Raw genomic sequence first — 14,877 nt, forward strand, 5'->3', positions numbered from 1 at the left:
TCAAGTTGAAAACTGTCCCCTTGATTTAAGGCATCTCAGCACTCTTTGTTGCTCTTCCAAGAGGGATTCTTCCATCTGCTTAAATTTTAGAACTGATTTATTATACTTATGATGTGTTTTTTGTTATCTCTGCATAGTCACACGCATGCATGGGTTCTGCAGCTGTGCAGACACTGCTCAGGAACCTTCCAAGACTCTGGAAGCTGCTGGGCAGGGAGTTCAATCCTGACAGATAAAAGAAAGTACTTCTTCATGCAGCGCAGAGTTAAACTATGGAACTCACCCCCACAGGAGGCAGGGACAGCCACCAACTTAGACGGCTTTAAAAGAGGATTGGACAAATTCACAGAGGAGAGGGCTATGGTTGGCTACTAGCCACAGCGGCTATTCTCTGCCTCTGCAGTCAGGGACAGTAGTGCTTCTGAATACAGTGGTACCTTGGTTCTCAAACTTAATCCGTTCCGGAAGTCCGTTCCAAAACCAAAGCGTTCCAAAACCAAGGCACACTTTCCCATAGAAAGTAATGCAAAATGGATTAATCCGTTCCAGACTTTTAAAAACAACCCCTAAAACAGCAATTTAACATGAATTTTACTATCCAACGAGACCAGTGATCCATAAAATGAAAGCAATAAACAATGTACTGCAGTCACACAATCAATCAATCAGTAGCTGAACTGGGTTCCACACAGCCACCAAAACAAAACAAAAAGAGCCGCAAAAACAAAAACACAAAATAAATGGCAAAAACAGACAGACCTCAGCATAACACTGAAAACGGAGGCGTAACACTCAAAACGGAGCACGTTCGGCTTTCAAAAAAAGTTTACACCGGAACACTTACTTCCTGGTTTGTTGTGTTTGGGTTCCAGGTTGTTTGAGTACCAAGACATTTGAGAACCAAGGTACCACTGTACCATTTTCTGGAAACCATGGGAGGGGAGAAGGCTCTTGTGATCATGCCCTGCTTGCAGGTTTCCCACAAGCATCACGTTGGCCACTGTAAGAACAGGATGCTGGACTAGATGGGCCATTGGCCTGATCCAGCGGGATCTTCTAATGTTCTGATCCTGCTTTCTGCAGGGTGCAAATGAGTAGGAACTCAGTCCTGCAAGGTTCAGGCACACCAGGCCATTCCCAGAGGAAACTAAGCCGGATTGAACTTCACGTGCATCAGGTCACTCTTAGGAGGTCCATCCTGCTTTCCACTGGGTTGAGCTGAAGTGTGGGCTTCCTGAGGATGCATCTCTACCTGCCATACACCTGACATCAGGTGTGGGGCAGAGGCACCTGGTTTGGGGAGGGGGGTGATTCTGCATGCCAAATGGAGAGGTCTGGCGGACTGAGTCTTGCCCATGAGCCAGAGGTCTCCAACCCACCCTCCCCTATACTTAGGCATTTTGATTTAATGAGAGCCAATGTGGTGCAGTGGTTAAGATGCCAATCAAGGCCTGAGAGACCAGAGTTCAAATCTCACACTAAGCCATGGTTACTGGGTGACCTTGGGACCAGTCATTCACTCTCAGCCTAACCCATCTCACAGGAAGGAGGGGGAAACTGGGAGCAGGAGAACAATGTATGCTACCTTGAAAGGTGGGATGCAAATAAATAATGTGATCTGCGAACCTGGTAGATCAAATTTCAAATATATTGTACTTTTACTGAATTAACAAGAAGATACTTATATTTATTGCATTGATATCCCTCGTTTTTCTCCAAGGAACTCAAGGCAGTGTATGTGGGTCACTCCGTCCTCATTTAATACCCTGTGAGGTAGGTTAGGTTGGGGGGGGGGGGGACAGCGACCGGCTCAAGGTCACCCAGTGAGCTTCATGGCTGAGTGGGGGATTCAAACCCTGGTCTCCCAGGTCCTAGTATGACACTCTAACCACTGTGCAACACTGCATAGGTGGCAATGCTAGCATGGAACACACCGTTCGCCAGGTGGAAGTGGAAGTGGAAGAAAACAGCCCCCTTAAGATGGCTTCATCTCGTCTATGGAGGGGGGGCGAACCCTTCAATTTCACCTCTCTTCCCATTCAGTCATCCGAGGAGACTGATTGATAGGCACTTGAGCTGTGGGGCCGAGAGCGCCTGCTCTCTCGTCACTCGCCTTTCTAAAGAGCCCCGTGCTTATGGCCTGACATCAGAGAACTCAATCTGGCAAGCGCATGTTTATCAATAGCACTTTGCGCTGCGGCGGTTACGATGCTTGTTTTCTGGGTCAGACCTTGGATTCCTTTTCATTTGGAGGCTGCGATGTTTGCGGTTACCTCACCCCTAATCAATGCTGGATACAACCAGCCTTTTCTATGGCTGCGTGTCTCAGATGCGCAGCTTAAAGCAACAGGAGCCTGTGACACGTGGGCCTCCGGTTTCAAAACAATGCAAAGACCTATTTCTTTCTCTCCCTCTCCCTCTCCCCTCCCTCTCCTTCTTTCCAGGCTTACAAAAAAAGCCGCTAAGATGGCACTGCAAAATGCAGACTTCTCAAGGACACTTGGTGCTGTAGACAATTAGCATACAGCAGATTTTTTGTTTAAACAAAAAGAATAGCAAGTATCTGCAGATGGGGAGTTCAAGTTGTTCCTCTATGAATCGCATTCTGGAGTCTAAATTCTCTTCTGCCTTAAGGAACAATTCCAGATTAGAGAAATGAGTAGCTGGCTTGGAGACTATCGATCTGTTTTCAACTCCCCTAATCTCTAGCCGGTGGGGTGGGGGGGAAATGCATCCCCTTCCCCAGTCATCTTCATCCTTCTCTCTAATTCTTCGGTTGGTTTTTATTGACGTTAAGTCAACCAATATATAAGAACTGTTAGATGCTATAGGCTGCGGCTAGTTAAGATGTACTCATAGCGGACCCAGTGAAATTAATCACTGTGACTAACTTAAGCCCATTGATTTCAAATGTTTGTACCATGAATATGTGGCCAGTGTTGTGTAACGGTTAGAGTGCTGTACTGGGACCTGGAAGAGACCAGGGTTCAAATCCCCATTTGGCCATTAAGCCCACTGGGCGACTTTGGGCCAGTGGCTGCCTCTCTCAGCCTGTACGGCCAGCAGCCAGGGCTGATGGGATTTGTAGTCCAACAATACCCAGAGGGCCACAGTTCCCGCACCCTCCCTAGGGGTTAGAAGGACCAGTACTTTGCTTTAAAAATTCACATGCTCATTAGGAATAGCCAGAACACACCACGGAACAGTAAAGTTTCCTTCAAAAAAAAAAGAGAGAGAGCTTGCTTCTGGTAAGACCAGTTTTTCTATGCATCTCTTACTGGGTAAATTGAGGCTCAGGATGATTGCTGTACATGGTTTCAGTGGGCGTCAAGGCAGCTAACATGCGTAAGACACCTTGGGGGCCTCGACTCCCACAGCGGCACTCTAAAATTAGCCCTGTTGATTAGGTTATCATTTCTTCTGTTTCAGACAACCTGTGGTGGAGGGGACTGGAGGGGGGACGGACGGCCGGACAAAAGTCAGTCTCCTTCTAAAACCCAGCTTCCTTCTCTAAGAGAAGGCCCCTCACAAAAAAGCACACCTTTGTGTCACTGCAACAGAAGAGCTGGCAGGAAGGCAAGCAGTTAGGGACACACGGCCAAGCTATGCCATTCTGGGCACTGAACTCTTTGGTTAGGTGGCATGTGTGACTGACAATGACCCAGCCAGTGTAGGGATGCTGCCCTCTATGGCTGGGCCGTGCCTCCCTGCTGGGCTTTTCTTTCTCGTGGGGACACAGAGGTGCAAAGGGACTGCGTGGAGAGAGATAGAAAGTGTTGAATGCAGCTGGGTAGACAAAGAGTCTGGCTGGAGAGAAGGCAGCTTTCCTACATTACTACTTCTGGAGCATGGCTGGGGACCAGGAGAAGGGCAAAGTACAGGGGCTGTTCCCTTTGCACCCTATTTGTATCCTTCCTGGAGAAATGCAACTGGCCACAGCCAGAAACATGAAGGCCTTCAAGCAGTGCATTTTTAAACTATGGAACTCTCTCCCACAGGAAGCAGTGATGGCCACCAACTGGGAAGGCTTTAAAAGAGGACTGGTCAAATTCTTGGAGGAGAAGGTTACCAATGGCTATAAGCCATGATAGCTATTGCTCTGCCTCCACAATGGGGGGCAGGAATGCTTCCGAATACCAGTTGCTGGAAAACCACTGGGATGGAGAGTGCTCTTGTGCCCTGCTTGCAGGCTTCCCACTGAGGCATCTGGTTGGGCACTGTGAGAAAAGGATGCTGGAATAGATGGACAACTGGCCTGATCCGGCAGGCTCTTAGGAAGCTAGATTTGTGTGCTTCAATGCTGACTCAGGGAGAGCCACAAAAGCCTTGCTTCTGCATTGCATATACACCCACATTTTTCTCCAAGCAAGTCAGAATTGCACACATGAACAACAACAACAACAACTTCTTCTTCTTTATTTATACCCTACCCATCTAAGTCACTCTGGGCATCTTACAGCATATCTAAAAACATAATAAAAACATCAAGCATTAAAAACCTCCCGATACAGGGCTGCCTTCAGGTGGCTTCTGAAAGTTGCTCTTCCCCATCCCAATTAATTCCCACTACAGCCCTGTGAGGTGGGCACCCAGTGGGCTTCATGGCCGATTGGGAATAGGAACTCTGGTCTCTCCCAGGTGTTAGTCAGACACTCCAACCCCTATACTACACTGGCTCTTCTAAGATCAAGGTGAGAAGGGTTCTAGTTTCAGTCGAGATATTAAGACCTGCCAGAACTGTGGCATGCAAGACCTGAGTGAGACAGCGGTCTCACCAATGATGATTCACAGAAACTGCTGTTCAGAGGCATGATGCTTCCAGCAGTGGCCAGCACCAATAACGTTTATTCTGCTTTTCAGAAAAGAACTGGTCTTATGATGACCATATCTAATTTTGATTTTATGTCCCCTACCCCCCCCAAAAGGGGGGGGGGGAGCAAAACCACAATGGATGCTGCTTGGGGTGATGTCAGATTAGACCCCCTCCAAAAAAGCTTGCAAAATGTCTGGATCTCACAGAGGGAAAGCAGTGGCTGAACTGCCGTGTGCCTTGGCTGCTTCCAGAAATGGTCTTTTCAGATATCAGCAGCTTTCCAGCTAGACCGAATCTGCGCAAACATCCGCCTCCCTGGGGTCCTCAAAATGTCACGAGCCCCTCTGCCAAAGATACCTGAACGAGGCCTCGCACCAGCTGCAATCTGAAGCCACGTTTGAAAGGGGGGGGGGCGGGTTGCAAAAATTAAGACCTTTGAAGGGGCACAGTCAATACCGACTTAGCTATTAGTGGGAGGCAATCAATTCTCAACATTTCATCCTGAAAAAGAAAGAAAAAGAAAAGCGGAGGGAAGAACTACTCCCTGAATTTAGTTCAAGCTGCCTTCGTCTCCGCCACTCAAAGAATCTGGCATTAATGGAGCAGGAGATATATATTTATTTTATACAGACAATTGACTCTAATCCTACTCTACAAAAATGTATCATTAAAACGAAGCGTTGCTGTAAAATACCATACATTGATTTATGGCAGGGCTGAGCCAATTTCACAGTTCGTATGACATCACCACTTCTACTGAGCGCCCGCTTGGTGGCTTCTGAAAGACTGGGAGGGTGGAAAGCGGGGGGGGGGGCGTGCTGGGAGGGGGTGAGGAGAGAGAGGGGGTGGGAGAGGGAGAGAGGGACTCTACCTGATCTATATACTCCAGTCTAGGTCAAGGTAAGATTACTGATTAACCTGGGAGAATCATTCTCAAAGCCACCGCCCCCCCCCCTTTTAAACCGTAGGATCAGAATTGATAAGGCTCAGGGCATTAAAAGACCTGCGTTAATAAACCTTTTCAACTCTGCATTGCAGATAAAGCAATTGTGGTGATAAATAGAAACGATGTGCCGTTGTGGGAGTGGACAAATCTCTCTCGGGTGGTTCAGAAAATGCAGCCCAGGGGAGACATTCAGCACTCCAATTCAAACCCCGTTCCAAGGCATGAAGAAAGGGTATCAAGCGGAGTTTAGCTTTTAACTACTGTCATTGCCTCTCCCCCCCTCCCCCGGCATTTCAGCTAAAAGCCACAATAATAAGTTTTATCTCTGTTAAATAACAGATTCAGTTTTATGGTTTGGGGATACATCAGTCAGGCTCTTAATCCAAAGACGAGCTGAGGCTCTTGGCGGTGGGGGGGGGGGAGGGTTAAAAAAAAGAAAATCTCAAATTCCACTGAGCTAAATGAGTTCACCTCCCCAACACCCTCTAGAGCAGCCAGTTCTGGAAAAAAGAAGTGTTTTGAGAGGTTTCAAATTTCTAAGCCCCCTTTTAGGCAAATAAGTGACTAAGCCCCAAGTAAGTAACATCAGCAACAGATACTGTTTTGCAGAGACCGTCTTCAATTAAAAAAACACACACACACAATCCGTGGATCAATCAATGCTTTCAGCTCTAGCATACTTAGTTACTTAGACAGTAACTTTCTCAAGTACAGATTCAGTCTCCTGTTTCCCTTTTGGTCACCTCTGCTGTCCTGTCAGCTTCTCTCCCATAAGGACCAGTGTTCAGCTCCCTTAAGAGCTCCAGCTGCAGCCCAGCTCATGACTTCTTCATGAAGAGCAGTGCTAAAACTCTGGAACTCGCTCCCACAGGAGAGGCAGCGATTGCCACCAACTTGGATGGCTTTAAAAGAGGACTGGACTAACTCATGGAAGATAAGGGTATTGATGGCTGGAAGCCACAAGAACTTTGCCTCCAGTGTTATTAATGCTTCTGAATTCAAGCTGGTGGAAACCATAGGGGCATGGGGTAATAGTGCTTGTGTGTTCAGGTCCTGGGTAGCCACTCTGAAAAGAGGATAGTGGATTTCATGTCTTAATCTAACAGGACAAAACTGGCTTGCTCTCTTCTTCGAGAGCCAGTGTGGTGTAGTGGTTAAGAGCGGTAGTCTCGTAATCTGGGGAACCGGGTTCGTGTCTCCGCTCCTCCACATGCAGCTGCTGGGTGACCTTGGGCCAGTCACACTTCTCTGAAGTCTCTCAGCCCCACTCACCTCACAGAGTGTTTGTTGTGGGGGAGGAAGGGAAAGGAGAATGTTAGCCGCTTTGAGACTCCTGAAGGGGAGTGAAAGGCGGGATATCAAATCCAAACTCTTCTTCTTCTTCTTCTTCTTCTTCTTCTTCTTCTTCTTCTTCTTCTTCGCCAAGATGTGTGTTTGGTGACCCATCATGCAAATACCTAACACGCCCGAGTTTGATTCCCTTATGTCATTTTTAGGGTTTCTTCAAAATCATAAACCTGAGACTGGAGACTGCCTATTATTTTTAACTGATAGTATTTATGCCACTCTTGGAGCTGAAGTATGGTGCACAAATGCTCTAAATAAAACAAACAAACAGGCAGGCAGGCAGGCAAGCAGACAAGTCTCGCTCCAGGGTTTCTGCTGGAATCCTCAAGTTTAACAGAGAAACCTCTTAAGTGATTCATCTCCTTGAAATACCAGTATGCTTAATCAAATGCTGTGGATATTAGGACCTGCATGGATACTTAACCATTTGTTTCTCAGCGAAGATCCCATGAGCTGCTTAGATATGCCACTGTCAATGTATGGAACGTTTTCCTGAAGCCAAGACCAAGGTTTTGAAATCCGCTGGCTTTTGGTGATCAAGTTTTATGGTCTCTCTCTCTCTCTCTCTCTCTCTCTCTCACACACACACACACACACACATATCTGGATTTTCATAATTTATTTCGAATGTATTACATCAGGGGTCAGCAAACTTTTTCAGCAGGGGGCCGGTCCACTGTCCCTCAGACCATGTGGTGGGCTGGACTATATTTTGGAAAAAAATATGAACAAATTCCTATACCCCACAAATAACCCAGAGATGCATTTTAAATAAAAGCACACATTCTACTCATGTAAAAACACACTGATTCCCAGACCATCCGTGGGCTGGATTGAAAAGGCTATTGAGACGGATCTGGCCCCTGGGCCTTAGTTTGCCTACCCATGTATTACACCTTGGAATTTTCAGAGGCGTAGTCATGTTAGCCCATTACAGAAAACAAGGAAAATCTTACAAGAAAAAAAACAGATAATTTTTTTGGCTGCCACTTCTAAGACATGTAGTAAATCAACAGCAAAAGAGATGTGATACCTTTGTGTTGCTAGCAAATTATCTGAATTATGGATACTATTCTGGTTAAGTTTGTAAGATCTGTGTAACTGGCCAGAAAGACTGGATGCAAACACACACAGAGCAAAAAATGATTGATTGTGATAGCAGGTTGAGCCCGGAAGATGGCTACTTTGTAGAGCTGTGTTTGAGAGTTTATAAAACTTTATAGTCTTAAAGCAAGGATGGGAAACCTGTAGTCCCCCAGATATTTGGTCTACAACTCCCATCAGCCCCAAGTGTTAGGGATGATGAGAAGTATAATTAGTCTGGCAACACCAGGAGGTCACTGTGGACTGTATCCAACATTCTCTGTTGAACCTGCTGTACTCCTTTAGCCTGACATGCAACTGTACCTGAAAAAATTCCCCTCCCCTGAGAACCTCAATTAGGCTGTCAATTCAATTCTTCTAGGCAACACTCAACATTCTCGGACCCTCAGCACAAGAACCTTTGCTCCAGCGGATGGCAGAATTTAAAAGCTGGCCAACAAAGGAATCTAGAACAACAGTTGTTTTGGCATAAGCTTGTTGAGCAACAGCTGATTCTTGCAGCCCAACAATCTCTGAATACGAATGTGCATTTCCCCTTGTGCAACAACCTTCCACCAGTGCAATAAGTATACAGCTAAGCGACTTTAACTCACAGCTACATTGGATACAGCCCATTGCACTGGCCACGCAACATCCAGCGAGGCTGCCGGTGGGAGGAGAAGTGTTCAGTCCGCAAAACAGAACTCTCAGGAAGCCAACTACCATGTACTTACCCCGCAATGACCACCCCGTCGCAAGAATGCACATCGCACAGAACTTTCCCAAGTTCGTACTGCAGCTGGCTCACGGCGCCAATGCGGTTCTGCAAAGGAAGACAAGGGAGCGGCATTGGCCTTGATCAGCCACGTAGCAATCCCAACCATTCTGCTTCCCCATCACCAGAAGGGTCATAGCTCTGTGCATGCAGGAGGCCCCCACATTTAATCTCGACCATCTCCAGGTATGGCTAGGAAAGGCTCCTGTCTGAAACCACAGAGAGCTGCTGCCAGTCAGAGCCAGCAACACTAAGGTAGATGGTTCGAGGGTCTAACTTGATAGAAAGCAGCTTCCTGTGTTCCTGTATGCAGGGGAAGGCTCAATAGCAGGGCACATGCTTTGTGCCCAAAAGATGCCAAACTTGCCCCCCAGTGCCTCCAGATAGGGCTATGAAAGTTCTCTGTCTGAAATCATTGAGAGTTGATACCCATCATATGCCTCTGCCTAGGTCACCCACCCTCCTGAGCCGTACCTCTCACCAGCCTGGCAATAATGCATCCTTGAATTCTGATTATGCCTCTTGCTTGCTTGCTTGCTTGGATGGAAAGGGATGTATGATCCTGTGTGTGTGTGTGTGTGTGTGTGTGTAGCACGTGAAAGTAAAGTGGTACCCACTTAGAGTGAAACAAGGATCAGACAGACACAGCTTTTGGAGAAAAAGAAGGTGAGGTTTTATTGCTGAGCAATAATGGACCCAGTTGGAATCTTTTCCAAAAGACTGGGACCCCGAAGCATACAAATCCTGAGGTCTTTATACCTGAGCAAATCACAGATCATGAGACAGTCATGAGACAGTCATGGACGCCAGCGAAGAATAACCAATTAGCGTGCATCTGCCAGGCTCCTAGCCTTGCGCAGAGTTCACTCCCTAACTTCTGCTTTCCATTGTCTGCACAAATGATGTGCAGTCTGACCTTTTCCCTAGTTCGGACAGAACAAGGAAATGAGACTCAGGGAATCTCCTGGCCTTACCTCCCCCAAGTTTTGTGGTTTGGCCCTTCCTGTTCTGTGGACTATTTTAACCTGCATTTGAGGGGGATTTTGTACCAGTGTCTCTGATTCATGTCTTTCCCTTTCCTTCAGGGTACAGGATGTTACTAGGTGAAAGGTCAGTTCTGGACTTGCGGTTCCAAGCAGTTTGCAGTTAGCTTAGGCAAAGCTTTCCTTTGATTCAAAATGGATTATAAAATTCACTGTAAGCCCTGTTATATGTGAGCATATATGAATATATTGATTACTGATAACTGATTATATGAATAGCATAAGGGTAGCGTAAGAGTGGCCCCCCTTTTCTTGCTTTATAGGAACTAGCTTATTATACAAGGTTAAAATTTCCATTCATCACTCTGCTGACTTCTGCCCCTGGCCCAGCCTGTCACAAGCATGCAACCCTCAGGCTAAAACAGGTCCCCCACCCCTGCCTAATAGAGTCATAATGGATTCCAAAAGAAGAATCCCCCGCAGAGTTTACCTTCCAGTTGGTTCTTAAAACCTGCTCCTTCTCCCGGCATTCCCGGAGGGTCCTTTTCCAGAAAGGAGAATCAGATATTTGACTGTTGGGTAGGTAACCTTCTTTTTGGCACAACCGGAACCAAAGGAGCTGGTCTTCTGCAAGGACCTTCCAGGGCTTGCTAACCTAAAAGCAGCAAGACAGGTATCAGCTCCAGACAGTACGTTTGTTGGAGGCTGGCAGCATCTTCATGCATGGAGTTAAAAGTGAAGTTTGGCTGTGCTGTGTTATAATGGTCTCTCTTCCCCACCTGAGAGGGGAGAGTTGCTGTCATGCTCAGATCCTGCCTACAGGTTTCCTACAGGCATCTGGTTCGCCACTGTGAGAACAGGATGCTGGACTAGGAGGGCCACTGGCCTGATCCAGCAGGCTCTTCTTATTTTCTTAGAAAGCAGACTCAAGGATTGTTACAAATAACTCATACACTGTTCCACAGTCAATTGGAAGAATGGAAGAGACAGGTAAATACAAACTGGTTTACTGGCAGTTTCAAATTAATAAGCAGCTTCCTTACAGGTTCTGGGCTGACTTGTTGCTCCCTCCCAAACCAAAACTACAAATGAGAATATGCTGCAGGCGAGGGATAGTCAGGCGCACTTAACTCCTGCATACTCAGTAAAACAAGGGGATACAGCTGCAAACACATCCAGCAAGTCTCACTCCTTGTGTGAGCTTGTCTAATAAAGCAACGCACCACCATCTTTTGGTACCAGTGTGCAAGGTCATTTATTGGAAATCCTTCCAAAGCACATCAAATCAAATCTTTATTGATCATGACCAGAATTAAAGAAGCAAAATAAGAAGTGTATGGAACATGTTGAAAACAATAAATAAAAGTAGCACAGAGTAACAAGGGCACCAACATCTTAAAAGTTGTAGTCATGTCACAAACTCCAAAGAGGAAAATTACAAAGTGTCTGGGGTCAGTTCTTGGTGGGTTTTGCTTGGCAACACTGAGAGTGATAGATGTACCTGATCGTCCTGGCAGATTTAATAAAAGTGGTTCAATAAAGATTTTGTGTAGATCTTGACCCTTCCAACGCCTATTCATTGCAGCTCTTGATGCTACTGGAAAATGAACTTGCTCTCCTTTCCCTCCACTTCCGATTCCTTTTCTACCCTGACCATCAGTCCTCAGCCAGTGGGGTAGAGACCCTCCAGGGGGGCAGAGCAGCAACATTACTGCAGTAGAACTATACAGTGTAAAATTAATTCCCAAATGCATGTTTGGGCTAAAGGTGGGTCACCGGTCTGAAAAGGTTGAGGACTCTTGACTTAAAAGTACAATTATAGCATAAAGATTATGACAGCGCAAAAAAGGGGGGAAAGGGAGGGGACGCACAAAACCCAATCTAAAATAATTCATTGGCTCCTCAAAACCTGGGTGAAGAGATGCATCCTGCCCAATGGTTGAAATAAGTAAAATGATGGTGCCAGACACACCTCCAAAGGGAGAGATTTCAATAAACAGGATACCAACACAGAGAAGGCCCTGCTATGTGTCACCTAAGAACAGTACCCCACCTCCACCTTAACATTCAGGCAGGTCTATACAGAAGGTAGCATAAAGTCCCTTTGTTCCTCTCTGCTGTTATTCCCCCCAGAATAAACCTTCATGTGGGCTTATCAGCCACTTTAGTTAAATTGCAGCTCAGTGCCTGCTCTCTCTCTCTCTCTCTCTCTCTCTCTCTCTCATGCCATATGCTGTAGATCAGGGGTCAGCAAACTTTTTCAGCAGAGGGCCAGTCCACTGTCCCTCAGACCTTGTGAGGGGCTGGACTATATTTTTTTTGGGGGGGGGGAGAGATGAACGAATTCCTATGCCCCACAAATAACCCAGAGATGCATTTTAAATAAAAGGACACATTCTACTCATGTAAAAACACACAGATTCCTGGACCGTCCACGGGCCGGATTTACAAGGCAATTGGGCCGGATCTGGCCCCTGGGCCTTAGTTTGCCTACCCATGCTGTAGAGATATGAAAAACACAAATGCTCTGCTGAATCAGACCGGCGGGGAGGGGGGGCATTTAATCTAGGGACAGCTGGCGTGTCGCGCTCCAGGTCTTTCTGTACTACAGTTCCCATCAGCCTCAGCCGAAATGGCCAGGGGTCAGAGGTCATGGGAGCTGCACTCCAGAAATATCTGGATGGTGGCTACCCGGGGTTTAAGGAACATGATGCACACCTGGGAGGGGGGGGAGCAGAGAATAACTTCTCACTGGCTGCTCCTGTGCTTTGGAGTTCCTTTTCTGAGACCAGGCCTCATCTAACCCTCTCTGGAAACCTTCCAAAGAACAAGTAAATGTCTTTTTTTAAAAAAAAACCAGATATGATTCAGACAGGTCTTTCGCCCGACAGGCTGATTTGCCTTATGGTTTTTCCACCATGTGTGTGTTTTTTCTGTTTTAAATCGCCCACAGTTTTACTGCCAAGTTTCTGCCCACTCTGGTTTTCAGGATGATAGAGAATTGCCTTATACTTAAGATTCAGACCATGGGTCCATCTAGCTCAGCACTGTCAACACAGGCAGGCAGGGGCTCTCCAGGGTTTCAGACAAGGCTCCCTCCCAGCCCCACCTTGGATATACTGGGGACTGAACCTGGGGTCTTCTACATTCAAAGCAGATGTTCTGTCACTGAGCTACGGCCCTTCTCCATCAGCAGCAGAGATTAATGTGGGCTTGTTCCTGTTGCTCTGAGCCCCAGATACATGCAGCAAGAAATCTCACCGCAGAGAAGACTCGCTATCATGCGGCTACCCTCTGGACCTCTCGTAGAGGGAGCACATGAATAACAGTCTCAAATGATGATTGCAGGGTTCGGGTCGATTCGTATGGGGTCCTTGAGGTATTGACATTCTGAGCCGTTTAAGGCTCCGTTCATGACACTAATCATAAAACTAAGTAAAGGGGGGGAAGCACTCCCAAAATCATGATGCAATCTCTCATGGAGAAGGCCAGATGTTGCAGGCCAGGGGGTCCCAAACCATGGTCCAAGAACTTCAATTTGGTGGGCTGTGCCATGTCTGCATTAAATACACTGGTTTTTAATTGGATTTTTAAAATTACGGCTTATATTCAAATATATTTCTTACATTGCATTTTACTGTTTGACAAACTGAATTCTGCAGAAGGCAAATTCTAACGCAATAAAATACAATAGAAAAAATAAAAACAGCAAGAAAAGTATGATTAAAAATCGCACGGCAACTAGCACAGCGCCTTACAATTGCTTCAACATGCAGAAAAATCACAGTGGGGCAAGCCAAGGCAACCAGCAATTTTCAGGTCTCCCACTGGGAGCAGGGATTTTGGGGAACCACTGTTTTAAGCCAAGCTCAGATTCCTTTGGGCACTCAGAGGACATCTTAAGGCAGTGGTTGTGGAACCTGAAACTCCCCTTCTCAACCCTGACCTTTGGCCATGCTGGATTGAACTGGTGGGTGTTGGAATGCCACAGAAGAAGAGAAGAGTTTGGATTTGAGATCCCGCTTTCTCACTACCCTACGGAGTCTCAAAGCGGCTAACATTCTCCTTTCCCCTCCTCCCCCACAACAAACACTCTGTGAGGTGAGTGGGGCTGAGAGACTTCAGAGAAGTGTGACTAGCCCAAGGTCACCCAGCAGCTGCATGTGGAGAAGCGGAGATGCGAACCCGGTTCCCCAGATTACGAGTCTACCGCTCTTAACCACTACACCACACTGGCTCTGTTAGCGACCCCTGTCCTGGGGTGCTACTAGCTTTCAAGCGTGAGGGATGTATGCTTGTTGAGGCCACACTTGCCTTCTACCTTGGGCAGGCCCAACTTTTCTGCACTTCCACTGTGCTGCCTTACACTGTTTTGCTAGCCAGCTGACCTATGTCATTTCACTGCATTCTATCGCTTACTTTGCTTTGCTTGTTTAATTGTACTTTATTGTATACTTTGTTTTAAGGGTTCACCACTTTTGGGGGCCTTGTGGGGGCCAAGAAGCGGCCAATGAATAAATCCTCATCATCCAAGGTGGATAAATGGAAGTCGTGCCCATTCCGTGTGCTTTTATGAGGTCACAGGATACATGGCAAGTGACGGGAGGGGCGCAGAACACTGGGAAGAAGACAGGAAGGAATGGTGGGCCACATGAGCTTCACTCCTCTAATTCAATCTCAAAGGGGTGACGACTCAAGGAATTCCCAGTCCCAAGTCCTATCAGGCAAGGTTCCAAAAGGCAGTATCACGGAGAGTTAGTTCCTTCCTCAACGGAGTTTCAACATGTGCATTGTGGTTCTCCCAGAAGCACCCTCTGATTAGCGGTGGTGATCATCTCCTTCTTTCCAGGACGGCCTGCCGCTCATCTGGGTGATACAAATGGCCATTCGGTCTCCACTACCCTCAATGCAACTGCAGCTGACGCAGCAC

The 14,877-nt window shown here is 46.9% G+C and overlaps 1 protein-coding gene across 3 annotated transcripts in view; it reads right to left on the bottom strand.

Moving 5' to 3' along the window:
* The window catches only part of FBXW8 (F-box and WD repeat domain containing 8), a 64,002-nt gene that overhangs the window by 36,577 nt on the left and 12,548 nt on the right, over positions 1–14,877 (bottom strand). For all 3 annotated transcript variants that reach the window (XM_080986326.1, XM_080986325.1, XM_080986324.1), the window contains 2 exons: positions 10,438–10,602; positions 8,924–9,012 (listed from right to left, as the gene is read on the bottom strand). In XM_080986326.1, the coding sequence (XP_080842452.1) occupies positions 8,924–9,012; positions 10,438–10,602 (254 nt within the window). The remainder of the gene's footprint in view (positions 1–8,923; positions 9,013–10,437; positions 10,603–14,877) is intronic.

The sequence above is a fragment of the Podarcis pityusensis genome, assembly GCF_964106645.2.
Source record: "Podarcis pityusensis genome assembly, chromosome: 16".
NCBI lineage: Eukaryota > Metazoa > Chordata > Lepidosauria > Squamata > Lacertidae > Podarcis > Podarcis pityusensis.